General features: G+C 40.4%; 1 protein-coding gene across 2 annotated transcripts in view; it reads left to right on the forward strand.

Moving 5' to 3' along the window:
• SEZ6L (seizure related 6 homolog like) overlaps positions 1–18,534 on the forward strand; it is a 614,672-nt gene that overhangs the window by 471,849 nt on the left and 124,289 nt on the right. For both annotated transcript variants that reach the window (XM_077461365.1, XM_077461364.1), the window contains one exon: positions 15,375–15,569. In XM_077461365.1, the coding sequence (XP_077317491.1) occupies positions 15,375–15,569 (195 nt within the window). The remainder of the gene's footprint in view (positions 1–15,374; positions 15,570–18,534) is intronic.

The raw sequence follows: 18,534 nt of genomic DNA on the forward strand, positions 1-18,534 counted from the left end.
TCAAAGTTCAAGCAAGTCCCTCATCTCCTGCTGCAGTAGGATTGATGACAAGCAACACTAAGAAAAGCATTTCACTGTTCTCCTGGTTCTGTCTGTGGTATATGCGTATATTTCCATGTTTTCATTTTTAACCTGTATAAATAAATATTTTTGATTTATTTATTTTTTTACTTCATTGGTACCGTTATAGTCCTTCCAATTTAGTAGTTTTTTTTTAGGGGGTTTTGTGTGCATTTATCTCTCAGAATGAGGTACTAAACATCATTTGTCTAATTATCGAGGTTTCTCGTATGAGTTCCTCCTCCCAATATTCCTTTTCCTAAGTAGTGACAGCAATGGAACCTGCACATTTTAAAGCCCAGGTTTACCACAAAGATGTTCTGCTATACACTAAAGACTGAAATCTCCTTCTGAAGCATAACTGAATCTCAGTCAGTAGAAAATTTACTTTGATCCTGATATTTTAATATATATATGGTAAATGATGCTGTAGAAATATACAATTCAAAACTATATAAGATTTTGTCTTAACCTTATGGGTCTATTGAAGAGAACAAGAGCAGCTACTTGTATTTAGATGGACTTTGTAAAAAAAAAAAAATGGTCTCTTTCCCTATTATATTAATGGCCCACATATGTACTTCAAAATAATAGATTTTCTCTTTCAATTACATCAGCTTCTCCATCTTGGCTTTGCTGGACTGCCTTATATTGAACAGATTCAACCTTAAGCTATGCGGAAAAGGAGACTTAATGGCAGAGAAGAGCCACTTGATCAAACTACTACTTTTCCATAAATAGAAAGTGATTTGTATCTTTTGCAGGTAGACTACATCAAACCAGCAAGTCCTAAGGGATATACATTTCTTATTCATTTCTTTATTCATTGTAGACTATGCATAAACAGAAAGAGACACACAAAAATCAGCCTAATAAGAAGTGGCAGCTGTCTACAATAGAACAGCCAGAGAGGAAACATTAAGTATGGCTAAGTTTAAAAGGAATTTCTTTCATATTCTCTATATCTGAATGTAACTTTGAAACTAAGTTCTTATAACTGCCACAGTGCAAAATACATTGTTATTTCTTATGTTCTACTGGCATATAAATCTCAAAGGAGTATCTTTGCTTCATTTTAAAAACTTGTCTACTTCATTTTAAAAACATGTCTAGTTTGACTTGTAGAATAATTTAGTGTATTCATGCAATATTTTTATTAATACAGTGCCTTGCAAAGGTATTTACCCCCTTGGCTTTTTACCTATTTTATTACATTACAGCCTTTAGTTCAATGCTTTTTTTAACCACTTGACCACTGGGCACTTAAACACCCTTAATAACCAGACCAATTTTCAGCTTTCGGTGCTCTCACATTTTGAATGACAATTACTCAGTCATGCAACACTGGACCTATATGAAATTTTTGTCCTTTTTTTCACACAAATAGAGCTTTCTTTTGGTGGTATTTAATCACCGCTGGGTTTTTTTATTTTTTGTGCTATAAAAGAAAAAATACAGAAAATTCTGTAAAAAAATGAATTTTTCTTTGTTTCTGTTATAAAATTGAGCAGATTAGTAATTTTTTCTTCATAAATTTTGGCCAAAATTTATACTACTACATATCTTTGGTAAAAATAAGTACAAATTGGTGGATATTATTTGGTCTTTGTGAAAGTTATAGAGTCCACAAGCTATGGTGCCAATATCTGAAAATTGATCACACCTGAAGTACTGACGGCCTATTTCAATTCTTGGGACCCTAACATGCCAGAAAAGTACAAATACCCCCCAAATGCCCCCTTTTTGGAAAGAAGACATTCCAATGTATTTAGTAAGAGGCATGATGAGTTTTTTGAAGTTGTAATTTTTTCCCACAATTCTTTGCAAAATCAAGATTTTTTTACTTTTTTTTTCACAAAATTGTCATATTATCAGTTTATTTCTCACACACAGCATATGCATACCACAAATTACACCCCAAAACACATTCTGCTATTACTCCCGAGTACGGCGATACCACATGTGTGAGACTTTTACACAGTGTGGCCACATACAGAGGCCTAACATGCAGGGAGCGCCATCAGGCGTTCTGGAGCACCCAGGACAATTCTCTCTCTCTCCTACATGTAAAAATCATCATTTATTTGCTAGAAAATTACATAGAATCCCAAAACATTATATATGTTTTTTTAGAAAACACCCTGGAGAATACAATGGTGGTCATTGCAACTTTTTATCTCGCACGGTATTTGCGCAGCAATTTTTCGAATGTTTTTTTTGGAAAAAAAAACGATTTGTGCTTAAAAAAAAAAAAAAAAACAGTAAAGTTAGCCCAATTTTTGCATAATGTAAAAGATGAAGTTACGCTGAGTAAATAGATACCTAACATGTCACTCTTCAAAATTGCACACGCTCGTGGAATGGCGCCAAACGTCGCTACGTAAAAATTCCCAAAGGCAACGATTTTAATTTTTTTACTGGTTATATGTTTTGAGTTACAGAGGAGGTCTAAAGCTAGAATTATTGCTCTCGCTCTAACGTTCGCAGCAATGCCTCACATGTGTGGTTTGAACACCGTTTTCATATGTGGGCGGGACTTACGTATGTGTTCGCTTTTGCATGCGAGCACATGGGGAAAGGGGCGCTTTTAAAAAAAAAAAAATGTATTGTTCATTTTACTTTATTTATTTTAGTGTGACATTTTTTTCCCCCCAAAAAAATTTTTTGATCACTTTTATTCCTATTACAAGGAATGTAAACATCCCTTGTAATAGGAATATGGCATGACAGGTCCTATTTACAGTGAGATATGGGGTCAATAAGACCCCACATCTCACCTCTAAGCTGGGAAGCCTGAAAAAAAAAAAAAGATTCTGGCTTTGATCGTATTGGCGAGTCGGTAGAAGCACCGGTGGGTGGCGGGAGGGGGGGATGTCTATGGCTGGATATTGCAGGGTATCACCGACTATGACTGGGTATCTCAGAGTATGGCGTTGCAGAGTATTGCGTTGCAGAGCATTGCAGGGTATTGGCGGGTGTTGCAGGGCATTGCAGAGTGTTGCAGGGTATTGGCGGGTGTTGCAGAGCATTGCAGAGTGTTGCAGGGTATTTGCGGGTGTTGCAGAGCATTGCAGAGTGTTGCAGAGTGTTGCAGGGTATTGGCGGGTGTTGCAGAGCATTGCAGTGTTGCAGGGTATTGGCGGGTGTTGCAGAGCATTGCAGAGTGTTGCAGGGTATTGGCGGGTGTTGCAGAGCATTGCAGAGCTTTGCAGAGTGTTGCAGGGCATTGCAGAGTGTTTCAGGGCATTGCAGAGTGTTTCAGGGCATTGCAGAGTGTTGCAGGGTATTGGCGGGTGTTGCAGAGCATTGGCGGGTGTTGCAGAGCATTGCAGAGTGTTGCAGGGTATTGGCGGGTGTTGCAGAGCATTGCAGAGTGTTGCAGGGTATTGCAGAGTGTTGCAGGGTATTGGCGGGGGTTGCAGAGCATTGCAGAGTGTTGCAGAGCATTGCAGAGTGTTGCAGGGTATTGGCGGGTGTTGCAGGGTATTGCAGAGTGTTGCAGGGTATTGCAGAGTGTTGCAGGGTATTGCAGGGTATTGCAGAGTAATGGCAGGGTATTGCAGAGTGTTGCAGAGTAATGGCAGGGTATTGCAGAGTAATGGCAGGGTATTGCAGAGTGTTGCAGAGTATTGAAGGGTATTGCAGAGTAATGGCAGGGTATTGCAGAGTATTGCAGAGTGTTGCAGGGTATTGCAGAGTATTAGCTGGCATTGCAGAGTGTTGCAGGGTATTGCAGAGTATTGGCAGGGAATTGAGGGGTTAATTTCCGGTGATCAGCGATGTGGGCACTGCAGATGCAGCCCACATCACTGCTGACACCGATCTCTTCCCCCTCCGCTGTACCGATCGGTACAGAGAGGGGGAGGGAGGAACCGGCGTCATAATATGACACCGGTTTGTTTACAAGTGATCACTCCGTCATTTGACGGAGCGATCACGTGGTAAACGGCCGCGATGAGTAAACGGCGGTCACGGATGCTCTCGAGTGCGCGCCCCAGGGGGGCGCGCAAGAGCGGAATTCTGGGAGGACGTCATATAACGGCCTCCCAGAGTTAAACAACCGCCCTGTAGCCGTCATTCCGCTATGGGCCGGTTGGTAAGTGGTTAATCTCAATTATATGTGATGGATCAGAACGCAATAGTCTAAGTTGGTGAAGTAAAATTAGAAAAATATATACATAAAACTATTTTTCAGAATTAAAAAACTGATAATTGGCATGTGCGTATGTATTCACCCCCTTTGTTTTGAAGCCCATAAAAAGCTCTAGTGCAACCAATTTCCTTCAGAAGTCACATAATTAGTGAAATGATGTCCACCTGTGTGCAATCTAAGTGTCACATAATCTGTCATAACATATACACACCTTTTTGAAAGGCCCCAGAGGCTGCAACATCTAAGCAAGAGGCACCACTAACCAAACACTGCCATAAAGACCAAGGAACTCTCCAAACAAGTAAGAGACAATGTTGTTGAGAAGTAAAAGTCAGGGTTAGGTTATACAAAAAATATATTAAAAAAATCTAAATCTTTGATGATCCCTAGGAGCACCATCAAATCCATCATAACCTAATATCATCATCATAATCTATCATAATCAAATGGGAAGAACATGGCACAACAGCAAACCCACCAAAACTCACAGACCGAGCAAAGAGGGCATTAATCAGAGAGGCAGCACAGAGACCTAAGGTAACCCTGGAGGAGCTGCAGAGTTCCACAGCAGAGACTGGAGTATCTGTACATAGGACGACAATAAGCGGTACGCTCCATCGAGTTGGGCTTTATTACAGAGTGGCCAGAAGAAAGCCGTTGCTTTCAGCAAAAAATCAAAATGGTATGTTTTGAGTTTGCAAAAAAGGCATGTGGGAGACTCCCAAAATGTATGGAGGAATGTGCTCTGGTTTGTTGAGACTAAAATTGAACTTTTTGGCCATCAGAGAAAAGGCTATGTCTGGCGCTAACCCAACTCATCACATCACCCAAAGAACACCATCCCCACAGTGAAACATGGTGGTGGCAGCATCATGCTGTGGGAATGTTGTTCAGCAGTCGGGACTGGGAAACTGGTCAGAGTTGAGGGAAAGATGGGTGGTGCTAAATACAGGGATATTCTTGAGCAAAACCTGTACCACTCTATGTGTGATTTGAGGTTAGGACGGAGGTTCACCTTCCAGCAGGACAATGACCCCAAACTCACTGCTAAAGCAACTGCTAAAGCAACACTTGAGTGGTTTAAGGGGAAACATGTAAATGTGTTGGAATGGCCTAGCCAAAGCCCAGACCTCAATCCAATAGAAAATCTGTGGTCAGACTTAAAGATTGTTGTTCACAGGTGCAAACCATCCAACTTGAAGGAGCTGGAGCAGTTTTGTAAGGAGGGATGGGCAACAATCCCAGTGTTAAGATGTGGCAAGTTCATAGAGACTTATCCAAAGTGACTTGGAGCTATGATAGCCACAAAAGGTGGCTCTACAAAGTATTGGCTTTAGGGCAGTGAATAGTTATGTGTGTACAAATAAATTGCGCTTATACCATAAGTGATCATGTGTGACAAATAAGGAAACACCAATCAATATCAATATACGAACACCATACTGGTGACCCCACAATAGGGATACAACTTTTTTCGCAGAAGGGAGTTTGACAAGACTCATGGACACTCATTGAAATTAGAAGAAAAGAGGTTTAACCTTAAACTATGTAGAGGGTTCTTTACTTTAAGAGCAGCAAGGATGTGTAATTCCATTCCACAGGCGGTGGGGTTGGATTTGATGGACTTGTCTTTTTTCAACCTCACCTACTATGTAACACAAAGCTGCACTATTGCAATAAAACAAATTCTGAGTGAAACAATATGTAAATAAAAATCTGTATGTTAAAGTCTATATGAAAAGCTCTTCATCAACAGTGATAAAAATAATAATAATTGAGTCCATAACAGAAACAAAAATTAGTGGTGTATTTCCAAAAGTGTAGTAAAAGTCCAAAAATCCTTCCACCTTCACCCAAGGAGACGAGAAGAGGGAGCGGGAGATCCTTGAATCAAAAACCCACTTGGTGTGTGGGGACCCTTACTCATACTGATAGACCCCCCTGCATCATCAGATTTATCCCTCTGCAGGGTCTAGCGAACCTCCAACCTCTTGGAGCACTCCAGACGTAGCAAGGAATCCTCCGCAATGTCCTGATTAAGAATGGAGACTCCAAAGAGAGAGATGCTGGTGATGGTCACTATCAGAACAAAAATGGAAAAAAAATAATCTCTCACCTGTACCTTTAGCGCTTTATGAACAGGTTGCTTGCCCAACAGTGATACTGTGATAAAGCTGTGACAAAAAAAAAGTAAGCACACCAAATTTTTCAGGCCTAAATGTTTTACTAAGGTCAATGGATATCCCCTTAGCTTATGGGTTTACTGTTGAGATTGAAAAATATGTTCAGCCTCAACATTGTCACAGTTTGTTGGCTTCTTTAAAACAATTGCACTTAAAGCAGAACTAAATCCTTCTATTGTTTTCAGTCAAGGAAGCTACCATCTTGGCCTCTGTTTGATCTTCAACTGCCAAGGTGCTGCACATGTGATCAAGTATGACAATGGGACAGTTACGTTCCCGACACACGCTAGGAATGTAACTATTTTAAAAAACTGGTAAAATGATGGGTTTAGTTCCGCTTTAAGTATACTGCATTAGATGTGGTGGCTGCAATAGTTTTCTTTAGGCTTTTTTACATTTGTTGACACCTGGTGATGTGGCCAGTAACACACCTCCTGTACTAAGGTGCCTACATCCTACTCTGGATGAAGGAGCGTAGAGACACTTTTGGACAACAGCACTGTTAATCTGGGTGGAGAAGAGTGTTGGATGTACTAGCAGATTTAGAAACAAATTGAAGCCAAACGCCAACTCTTTTTTTTCTTTTGAGATAAAAGTAGATAAATAAAAGCTGACCTTCATCTCAACCCTCTAACTGCTACATTTCAAGAACAGCTTGTTCTGTTGAAAAACAACAGATGTACTGACTTGATCACCAGGTGAAAACAAAGGAAAGAAAGCCTAAAAAAGAAAACAAATGAAAAATATTACATCTAAGAACTGGCAAGCCGCAATGAAATAAATCTTTGCTTTTGGGTTTAATACTTCATTAAATGGTCCAATGTATACCAATGAACACAGGCATTTTAAAAGATAAATACAAAAGTCTGTATCACAATTATATTATTAATTGATGTGGTAGTGATGGTAGCGGTCGTAGTGGTGACAAAATTGCCATTGGTGATGACCAGGGGCGGTCCATCCATTAGGAGCGCCTGGGCAATGCCCCCTATCGCCTCACCACACCCCCTATATGCAATGGATAGATTCATGCATAGTATGAATCTATCCATGGCCTCCGTGGGCACCCCCTATTCATGTGTCCAGACCCTTTTGGGCTCATGAATTACAGCGGCCAGGTTTTTTTTTTAAGGACCTGATTAGAGCCATAGGCTCTAATAGGCTTCAAAACATGATGTGCTCGGGATGCTGAGGATGCGCCTGGAGCCCACCCAGGTGTGTTGCAACAGCAAATGAATATTCGCTGTTGCAACACTGATCCTCCTCCGAGCTATTCGGGAAGTGGGTCTTATACCCATCACCCGATTGGCTGAAGGAACAGGCCTAGGAGGAGGGGAGGAGACACACAGTGGAAGTAAGGAGGAGAAGAGCTGCCCACTCCCCACTGATGCCTGATGCCCAATCCCTGCCGCCGCTCCATGGATGCTCGATCCCCGACACCGCTCCATGGAAGCCTGATCCCCTCCGCCGTTTCAAGGTTGTCCGATCCCCACCATGTAGATAGCATAAGTGCCAGTGGACCGACCAGTGGATAGCAGGGGGGGGGGGGGGGTGGGGGGTTTGAGTTGCCACGAGGGGGGTTCAGTGTCCTTATTTTTAGTTGGAATCACAGCTGTCATATGTAATGTAAGATACAGAAGTACAAAATAACCTTGTATACAGGTATTTTATTTGTCTAAACCAATGCAATAAAATATCAATGTTATTTAAGCACTTTGAAAAAAAAAAAAAAAAACAACAGTTCATTATAGATTCCCTTTAAGAAACTATGGGTTTGATTTACTAAAGGCAAATCAACTTTGCACTGAATGTGCACTTAGAAGTGCAGTCGCTGTAGAACTGAGGGTAAGATCTGAAATGAGGGGAAGCTCTGCTGATTTTATCATCCAAATGCTAATCAAAAAAATGCATCTCACACAGAGTGGTGCTCTGGATACACAGAAGTACAACAAGTGCCACGTCCCAATTAATATTTTACAAAAAAGAAAAAAGGTGGGGCTTCTGGACTTTTTAGGTGCCTAAAAAGTCCAGAAGCCCCACCTTTTGTCTTTTTTGTAAAAGATTTTATCATCCAATCAGGTACAAGCAAAAATAATGATTTTTTTATTTGCTTTGCATGTCCCCCTCAGATCTATAGCGACTGCAATGTCTTTAGTAAATAAACCCCTATGTGTGCTGAAAGAAGACACATAATAAAAGAAAGTCCTATATCAGCAAGGAGCTATACACATTTCATGCAGATGTAAAGTTCATCTATAAATAAACATACATTGAATGCAGGCTAATTACGCTGCTCATTCACACTAGTTGTAGTGGATTAATCATAATACACTTTGTAATTGAATATCACTTCACATACAACAGTGCTTTGTGCTGCACATTCCATTGACCTATTACAAGGATAGCAGGAATAATAGCACATGCAGACATATGCAAGTCCATTTTAGGATACAATATTAATAAACGGCAGCATGTCCTCTTGTCTGTGCAATTGTACGGGATCCTGCTGCTGTCGAATATAAAACTGATAATAAATGCCCTTGTTACTATGGGCTTTTCGCAATAAGAATGTATTTTTGGAGCATGGACCTTCTTAAAAAGAGATTATGGACCTCTTGCTGGGAGATGGAGAGATCAGGTTGAACAGTTATCACCTATTAAAGGATGTATAACATCATGTGAAAATCTTTTTCTTAAGATAATCCTTTTGAAAGTGCCCCTGGCCTGAACTTCCCTTGCTAGAAGTACCACTGCGGTAGATTGTGTCAGTTATTTTGCAAAAAAAAAAAATACCAGCCTTATCTGTATAGACAAAACATGAAAGCCCTTGCTAGCAGTATATAGGAGAATATCATAGGCAGAATTCTGTCTCATAAATCAGTTTCTGCATAGGCTCATTAAAGCTGATCTCCAGGCATGCAGCTAAATACAGTTGAAATATATGTATAGAATCTAATTAGCTGGCAAAGAATATGTAAATATGTGCAGCCCGTTATGTGACCCATCCATCCTGCCAGGCAGCCACATTATAGACATCCTCTGCAGCACAGATCACAGGTCAAAATCAGAGGTCAACGTGAACTCCAAACCCAAAATGGGAAACCAAAAGAGCAGCAGCATATTAGTGATCCATCTGCTCACACTCTTCTCTCCTCCTGTCAGCATGTTCCTGTGTGCTGATGCAGAGCATCATTATGTGCTGGTCTTACTACTTCTGTGTCCTGCTGTGTAGTGATTTCTGGAGATTGATATCAAGACAGATTTAGGTACTTTCATTAGCTGCATTTAAAAATACATTTCTTAAATAAATTGATAATTGAATTAAATAGTTCATTATATTCCTGCTTACAATTCTGTGTCAAAGTGTTACTAAACCCACAACAGTAAAATCAGTCTGTATATGCAGTGAAGCATGCTTGTTCTACTCACTGTAGAACCTAAGGGGTTAATCCTCTGCATTGTGTAAAAAGGCTGCGTGGTCCCGTCTCCTCTGTTCCTCCTATTCTTTAACTCAGTGGTCATCAACCCTGTCCTCAGGGCCCACTAACAGGTCAGGTTTTATGTATTACCTTGAGGAGATGCAGACTAGAATACCGAATTCACTGAGCAGCAAATGATATCGCCTGTGATGTATTTCAGTTATCTTGTAAACCTGGCCTGTTAGTGGGCCCTGAGGACAGGGTTGAAGACCACTGCTTTAACTGACTCCAACCCATCTCCTGATACAACACAGCATTAGGAGTCAAGCTGCACATGCTCAGTTTAGTGTGTAGTGCTGGAGTTTTTTTTTCTTTCTTGAAAGAGTGCATGTGATCAGCACAGGGCCAATCAGCAATGTCCAGACAGAGGATCAGGGTAGAATGAAAACTTTTCCTACAAGCTTTAACCACTTAAGCCCTGGACCATTTTCCAGCTAAAAGGACCAGGCCCCTTTTTGCGATTCGGCACTGCGACGCTTTAACTGACAATTGCGCGGTCCTGCGACATGGCTCCAAAACAAAATCGGTGTCCTTTTTTCCCACAAATAGAGCTTTCTTTTGGTGGTATTTTATCACCTCTGCAGTTTTTATTTTTTTGCGCTATAAACAAAAATAGATCGACAATTTTGAAAAAAAATTTTTACTTTTTGCTATAATAAATATCCCCAAAAAATATATAAAAAAAACTATTTTTTTCCTCAGTTTAGGCCGATACGTATTCTTCTACATATTTTTGGTAAAAAAAATTGCAATAAGCGTTTATTGATTGGTTTGCGCAAAAGTTATAGCGTCTACAAAATAGGACATTTTTATTAATTTTTTTTTTTTACTAGTAATGGTAGCGATCAGCATTTTTTATTGTGACTGCGACATTAGGGCGGACCATTGGCATTAATATAGTGATAAGTGCACTGATTACTGTCAAAATGTCACTGGCAGTGAAGGGGTTAACCACTAGGGGTTTTATACTGTTGGGGGGCATGGCTTGGCATGTGACATTACTGATCATCTTTCCCTATAACAGGGAACAGACGATCAGTGACAGCCACACTAGGAAGCATGGGGAGAGGTTTGTTTACACATACTTCTCCTCGTTCTTCAGCTCAGTGACCCGATCGCGGGACACCGGTGGCAATCGGGTCCGCGGGTCCCACGGCCACGGTCACGGAGCTCAGGGCCGGGTCGCGAGTGTGCAGCCGGTGGCGTGCGGGCGACCCACGGCTGGGCTCTTAAAAGGCAACGTACCTGTACGTGCCTGTGCCCAGCCGTGCCATTCTGCCGACATACATTGGCGTGAGGCGGTCCTTAAGCGTTAACCAGACACTGATAGAAGCCACAAGACTACTATATACTGCTGATGAATAAAAGGTATTTAGCTGTTTATATTTACAAAAATAATTGTATTACCATGTTCTATGTACTGTGGGAGACCAGATATAGTAAATGCAGGGTCCTGGGTTTAGTAACACTTTAACTCTCCATTGCCATTAGTCACAGTACTGTATTTTTCTGCACTAAATAAAAATAGCTAAAGGTACAGTCCATGATTGAAGAGAATAATGAAATGTGAATTTTAATGTATAGACCCAAAAATGAATATTTACTTTCAGATATAGTATCATTACAAGTTTTACATTGGGGGTTATTTACTAAAGGAAAATCCACTTTGCACTGCAAGTGCACTTGGAAGTGCAGTCACTGTAGATCCGAGGGGGACATGCAAGAAAAATAAAAAACAGCATTTTAGCTTGCACATGATTGGATGATAAAATCAGCAGAGCTTCCCCTCATTTCAGATCTTCCCCTCAGATTTACAGCGACTGCACTTTTAAGTACACTTGCAGTGCAAAGTGGATTTGCCTTTCGTAAATAACCCCCATTGTGTTTCTGCAGTTGCAATAAGTAAAAAAAAAATAATTACTGCAATATAATTATTGAGGAAAGGCACTAGATGAGTATTATTTTGTTTTGGAGGAAATAACAGTGACAGCAGGAATCTGCTAATGATAAATAAGGGTAAATAAGTGTAAGTGGACACAAACTAACAGGGTTTGTGTGTTAACATAGTTTTATTAAAAATAATAATTTACAGTTGTAAAGAGCCAAGAGAGCCTGCAACAGTAAAAGATATTCATCAGCCCTTTGTGGCCAGTGGCAGAGTTGCGAATGGACCAAGAAATCTTTGTGGCTCCGGGGCAACACTTTTGGATTACAAGGTAACCATGGCCATGCACTTTGGGGAAATCACCCCCTTTATCAGACCAAAAACTTGAAATCACTCACCAGTGTATGCAGGATGAGAACAGTTGGATGTCACCTACTGCTGCAGGCTCTCCATAAGCACATGGGCATCTGGCTGTTTTCAAGTATAATTTATTATTTTTTAATAAAATGGTTCATTTTAATGAAAAAATGTTGGTTTGCCCTGTTCATTATTTAACATGTGTGCATTGATTACTCAACCTCGATTAACCTTTCTATACTATGTTTCACCATATGTCATTCTTATCCACTACAATGATGAGTTTCAATTTATATGGTGCCCTGGTAAAGTCAAAACCAGGAAAATGGATAAACTTTTTAATCCTAGAATTCTGCTTAGCTGAATATTAGTCACTATTGTCGAGTACACACAATCGCAAATTCTGGCAGCAAAAGACTGATGAGAGCTTTTGATCGGAAAATGCGATCATGCGTTTGCTCCATCTGACTTTTGCTGGCTGAATTTCGGCCAGCAAAAGATTCAGAGCATCTTCTCAATTTTTCAGTCGTAAATAGTTCCTATCTGAAAATACGTTTGTGTGTATGCAATTCCGTTGCGCAAAAACTCATGCATACTCAGATTAAACTACGAGACGGAAGCTATTGGCTACTGGCTATTGAACTTCCTTTTTCTAGTCCCATCGTAGGTGTCGTATGTCACTGCATTCTTGATGGTCGGAATTCGGTGTGAACATGTGTATGCAAGACAGAGTGAGCGAAATCCCGACCAAAATTTTGATTGTGTGTACGCGCCATAACTCTAACACAAGAGAACTCAAGCTTGTTATCCTTAGCACTCTAGATTCATCTTAAAGACTATTAATGAACATATTTTTAAGGAAAAAATGTGCATTTATTATTTTTTCACAGGAGCCCAGAAAGCATTGCACCCACAATCAGTGGATCATGGGTGCACTGTCAGGGCCCTGCTGACTCTTCCTTTAGCTCCCTGTCTGCACTCAGGTACAGACTTTCCGTTACAAAGCTGTAGGTGGGTTGCGGTTTGCGGGTGAGAGGGTCCCATTTGCACCATGTTGCATATTATACCCTAAATATTGGTTTAAAATGTAACATGGTGAAAAAGGTGGAGTTAGCCTTTAAAGTTCATCTAAGGGCTATATTTAGGGAAATAATTACACATATTTGTCATATGGAGGTCTCACACCTCGGGTTTTTCATTTACAAGCAATGTTGTTCCATCTTTTCTTGAAGAAGCTACCATCCCATGATGACACTAAGCTTGGCCATGGTTCTTGCACGTCCATGGGACTTACCAACATTTGCTTCATATCAGGTCAGCATCGCAGAACACTTTCTTCAGTCCTTATGTTCCAGGATACACTGAACTTTCCAGGGCTCTCTACTTGTCACCCAATATTTCTTACGTCCTTAATGAGAGTTTTACTCATATTCTGATGAGGGTCATTAAGATTGGATACATTTCTACAGACATAACTAATTTATGTAAAGATTATGTAAAAATAAATTAGGGTTACCTAATGCTTTTGGAAGAATGCCTAGAGCACATCCCCTTCTTGCCAAATTAAGGGTTAGCTTTCCACTAAAAGTCATTGGGGCATTTTAACTTTCCAAAGCCATTAACCACATCTCAAACTGCCATACTTCCTACTGCAAAGATAACTATTTTTCAGCAACCCTTGTGAATAAATCTGACACCTTCCACTGTTAAAGTGATTGTAAACGATCACCTTGTAAAACAATATGTTCAGTTTAAAATAGAAATGAAAGGCAGAACATTTTTGTATAGATACAAAAAAATATATAAATACCTGTTTTCCCTTTTTTATAAGTGATCACATTCCTTCTGACCAAGAGCTGGGGGAGGAGAAGCAGCAGCACACTGAGCTTCTCAGTTACAGGCTGTGAAGGAGGGCATGTCAGAAAAAGGAGAGCAGCATAGCTAGAGAACTGATCACGCTGTTTTCTCTCCTGCTAAGTGTGGTCAGTTTTTAATAGGAAAGCAAGGGTACTAGCATGAACATAAGGGATTTCACACAAAGGAAGCTAATACAAAGAGAACATGATACTTTCTCACACAAGTACATGGTACAGCAGCCACATATCAGGAATAGTAAGTGTTGGGGTAACAAATGCTTTAAGCTGCCCATTCATGGGTCACTTTTTTTATTCAGTCAGCCTGAACAAAAAAAGCTAACCAGATTCCGCCATACAAACATTTGGTGTGGATGGGGAAATCCTCCCTGTCTTTGTATTCTGATAGTGGGGAGACTCTTCTGCCTCCCCACTGTCAAAATACACTTATCAGCGTTGCAGCCTATTGGTTGCAATGTTGATTAAACTGAAATTTTCCAGCAGCCCTATTTGTGAAAAGTCGATCACTAAATTGCCTTTCCATGAATGGGAATGGCCATACATGGATCAAAACTTCGACTGGTTCCTTCTAAACTGGCCAAATTTTAATCCATGTGTGGCCAGTTTTACAATTCATAATGAAATAGGCGACCTTTAGCACTGATGATTCAGGTAGGTAAGGTAAGGTAGGTAAGGTAAGTATGATGCCCCAGTTTAATTAAGTGTAGGGGATAAGGTTAGCTTTTACAATTGATTTGTTTTAGTGTCAAGTTCTAGGGTTTTAAGAGTTAGGGTAATGTTAGAATAATGGTTTTAGAGGTTAAAGCTAGACTCCAAAGAAAGAGATAAATATAAGTATGTGTGTGTGTTTGGTTGTTACCTTTCAGAGGATTTGCATGTCTGTCTATCCAGTTTTGAGATTTAGTCAACTCTACTAGACAGCTAAGCTTGAGTTTACTTTTTTTCGTACTGCAGGTACTAAGGTTTAAGCACTATAAAGAAATTATGTTTTTCTTCTGATAATTTTGTAGAATAAATAGTTGACTAAGTGGCACTAAACTATGGCTTATGCTACTGTGATCTGACTTCCTGGTGAAGGGTGGCATTCATTCATTCTCCATGGCCCTACTGTATGTAGGAGCATAGCCACCCTCTTTTGCTTGTTCCCAAAATGGGCTAGGGTCTAGGAACTATGGATTATGACCACAACTAACATGTACTGCCCTTCCAAATTAATGGAAGTGGGGGGGAGAGGCTCAGAAGCTCACAGAGGCTGTAAGAAATAATTAATGAAAAATAGATTACAGGCCCAGTAAGTATTGGATGTGTATGGATTATTATATAAACTGGGTTTGAATATTTTGAAATCCATGGCTGTGACTGATCACTGTCTTCATTTTTCAGCCTTTGAACGAGGACATTGCTATGAGCCCTATATTCAGAATGGCAACTTTACAACAACAGATCTAACTTACAGCATGGGGACTGTGGTAGAGTTTACATGTGACCCCGGGCACTCTCTGGAACAAGGACCATCTATTATAGAGTGTATCAATATGAAGGATCCTTACTGGAATGATACAGAACCTCTCTGCCGAGGTAAGAAAGTTATTTTATTTCTACAATTCAATTGCAAGTGCTGTAAGCTTAGATATTTTAGTAAAACCACAATTTGGCTTAAGACATTGGTGGCCAAAGGTAAGGGCTAATTTGAAGGATAGAGAACAAATGGACTTTAACGCCACATATAAAATATTATAACACATTTTAATAGTTCACATATATTATATACAAATGCACATTAAGTATTTTGTATATAATTGTAAATTATTTCTCTAATTAAACAGAAGCTCCTGAAGAAGCGATAATCTGAAAATCACAAAACATGTCGAGCAAAAAGTGTTTTTAAAATCTTCAGGACCTATGAACACCCTATCAGCGTATGCCACACCCTAGTGGAGGTTTCTCTGACTTGGTTATCAATACCCCACAGGAAGTATATTAGTGGCATCCATCTTTTGGGTTGATCAATGAGACCTTTTTTTCTAATTAATCTATTTTACTTAATGTGCATTTGTATATAATATATGTGAACTATTAAAATGGGTCATAATATTTTATATGTGCCGTTAAAGCCCATTTGTTCTCTATCCTTCAAATTATCATTATTAGGATGTGGCACTTTTTTTTATCAAGGGTGTTCTAATTGCCCCAGGGCCCAGCAATCAATCTCTTTTCCAAAGGTAAGGGCTATTACTTTAATATTTCTTCTAATCAAATGTATCCCTGGAATGTATGTTACATCTTCTGACATTTTAATATAGTTAAAATTAACCAATTACAAATCTGGGCAATCCAAACTGAGCATATGTATAATTCAGAAACATTTGCAGCTGAAGTTGTATGAGAATCTCATATTCCAGTATGCCCATCCCTCCCATCACCTGTGATTTCAGTTTGTTCTTTAGGATCCTTTTTACACGGGATGGATCTGTGATGATCCACCCCGTAAACATCCGCTTGCTCAGTGGGTATCGCTCCATCGATCCCCGCTGAGCAGGAAGATGACAGGTCCATCTCTGCACACTGCAGGGATGGACCTGTTTGAGCACCTATGGGAGATCGGATGGCGACGGACCACCGAATCCGATCACAGATGGAAAAGTAGTTTTTTTTTGTTCGTCACACTTTTTTGGGTCGGAGCGGGTCAGATGTCAGCGGACATGTCACGGACATGTCACCGCTGACATCCGACCCTCCATAGAGGTCTATGGAGCATCCATTCAGGTGGACCTGAACGGATCGTTCGTGTGAAAGAGGCCTAACTCTCTGCTGCCTCAATAAGGAAGCTCAGCTTTTAATGAATAAAATATTGAAAATTACATTTGAAATTACAGTAATATGATAAGGCTTATATGAGATTTTAGTGATTAAGTTTACATACACTTTAATATTTTGACTGTACATCTTGCATTATCATATAATCAGTTTGAAATTCCCAGATCTGTGACAGATTTCCCCTAATAAAGTGTTTCTAAGACCCCTTTCGCACTGGGGTGGTGCTTAACCGCTATTATAGTGGCTCTTTGCCCCCCTTTCATTTCAATGGGCAGGGGTGGTTTATGAGTGGTGTATACACCACTCCTCCACTGCCCCAAAGATGCTGCTTGCAGGATTTTTTTTCCCATCCTGCAAATGCACCGCCTCATTGCACATGGGCTTTCACACTGGTGCTGCAGAAAAGGCAGTTTACAGGCGCTTTACAGCCACTATTTTTAGTGCAAAAACGCCTGCAAAGCGCTTCAGTGGGAAGGGATCTTAGACTTGTCCTTAAATTTCATCACACCAGTGCATTGTTTGAATTCAGTATTAAATAAAAACAGTTATACGATTCTCAACAGTAAATGTTACTGGTGTGGATAGCCACAAAGCATGCACTAATGGTAAGACTTGAAGACAAGTTTGGAAAACATTGACATATACATATACACAAGTTATTTTTCTCAGAAAATAGGTCCTGAATTCAACTACAAAACCCCCCCAGGGAAAAGCATGCTACATTAAATGGTCAGTGTGACTAAATGGACCAATCTTTTGGTCTTTTAATCTTCTTAAAGTAACTCAGAGAGTAAAGGACAATGCAGAGAATGCAGGCATCAGGAGTAAGTGATGCTCAGGCCACTGTACAGAATACAGCCAAAAATTAGCCAGCAGCCCTAATCTCCCCTCCACCTCCAGTAAAGGTCACCCCTCACAGCCCTAAGGCCTACTTCACGTGGGGCTTTTTATTCTGTACCCTGTGGTTTCCCCCTATAAGCAGTTCCCTTGAACTCTGCATGGACACAGCTGCTGTGTCCCAATATGACATCCATGTGAGTGTAGGTGTGGGTGCATGCCCCTGAACTCACCCTGGGTGCTTCAGGGCTATGCACCCTCACCGATGTCACATTGGGAGCAGCGTCTGTCTCTGTACAGCACCTCTGTCCCAATAGATAACAATGGGACTGGCAGCACAGGGATGCATGGAACACCTTTACATCCATACGTTGGTAAAACATTACCCTGCATGGGGTACAGATGTTGTTGCCCCATGTGAATCTCCCACTTCATCCCTCTATAGAAACCATTCCCTTCCAGCTTCCTGTAAAATAAAGTTTTTTTCATCCAGCTAGTTCTTTCTTCTAGAAGAAACAGCTGAGCCACATACAAATGCGACCGTGTGTATGTTCCATCGGAATTTAGCTGTCCGAATTTCCGCCAGCCAAAAATTGATAGCATGTACTCAATTTTCCCGACGGAAAAACTTTCTATTGGAAATTCCGATCGTGTGTATGCAATTTTAACACGCCAAAAATTATGCATGGTCATATTCAACTACGAGACGGAAGCTATTGGCTACTGGCTATTGAACTTCCTTTTTCTAATCCCGTCGTACGTGTTGTATGTCACTGCGTTCTAAACAATCAGAATTTGGTGTGACCGTGTGTAGGCAAGACAGCTTGAGCGGAATTCCATCCCCGCCCCCCCTCTGATGCAAGGGGAAACCCGGGCTTCCCCGTGATGT

This window comes from Lithobates pipiens, unplaced genomic scaffold (assembly GCF_037356315.1).
Source record: "Lithobates pipiens isolate NorthernLeopardFrog02 unplaced genomic scaffold, aLitPip1_a1.2 Scaffold_3, whole genome shotgun sequence".
Lineage (NCBI taxonomy): Eukaryota > Metazoa > Chordata > Amphibia > Anura > Ranidae > Lithobates > Lithobates pipiens.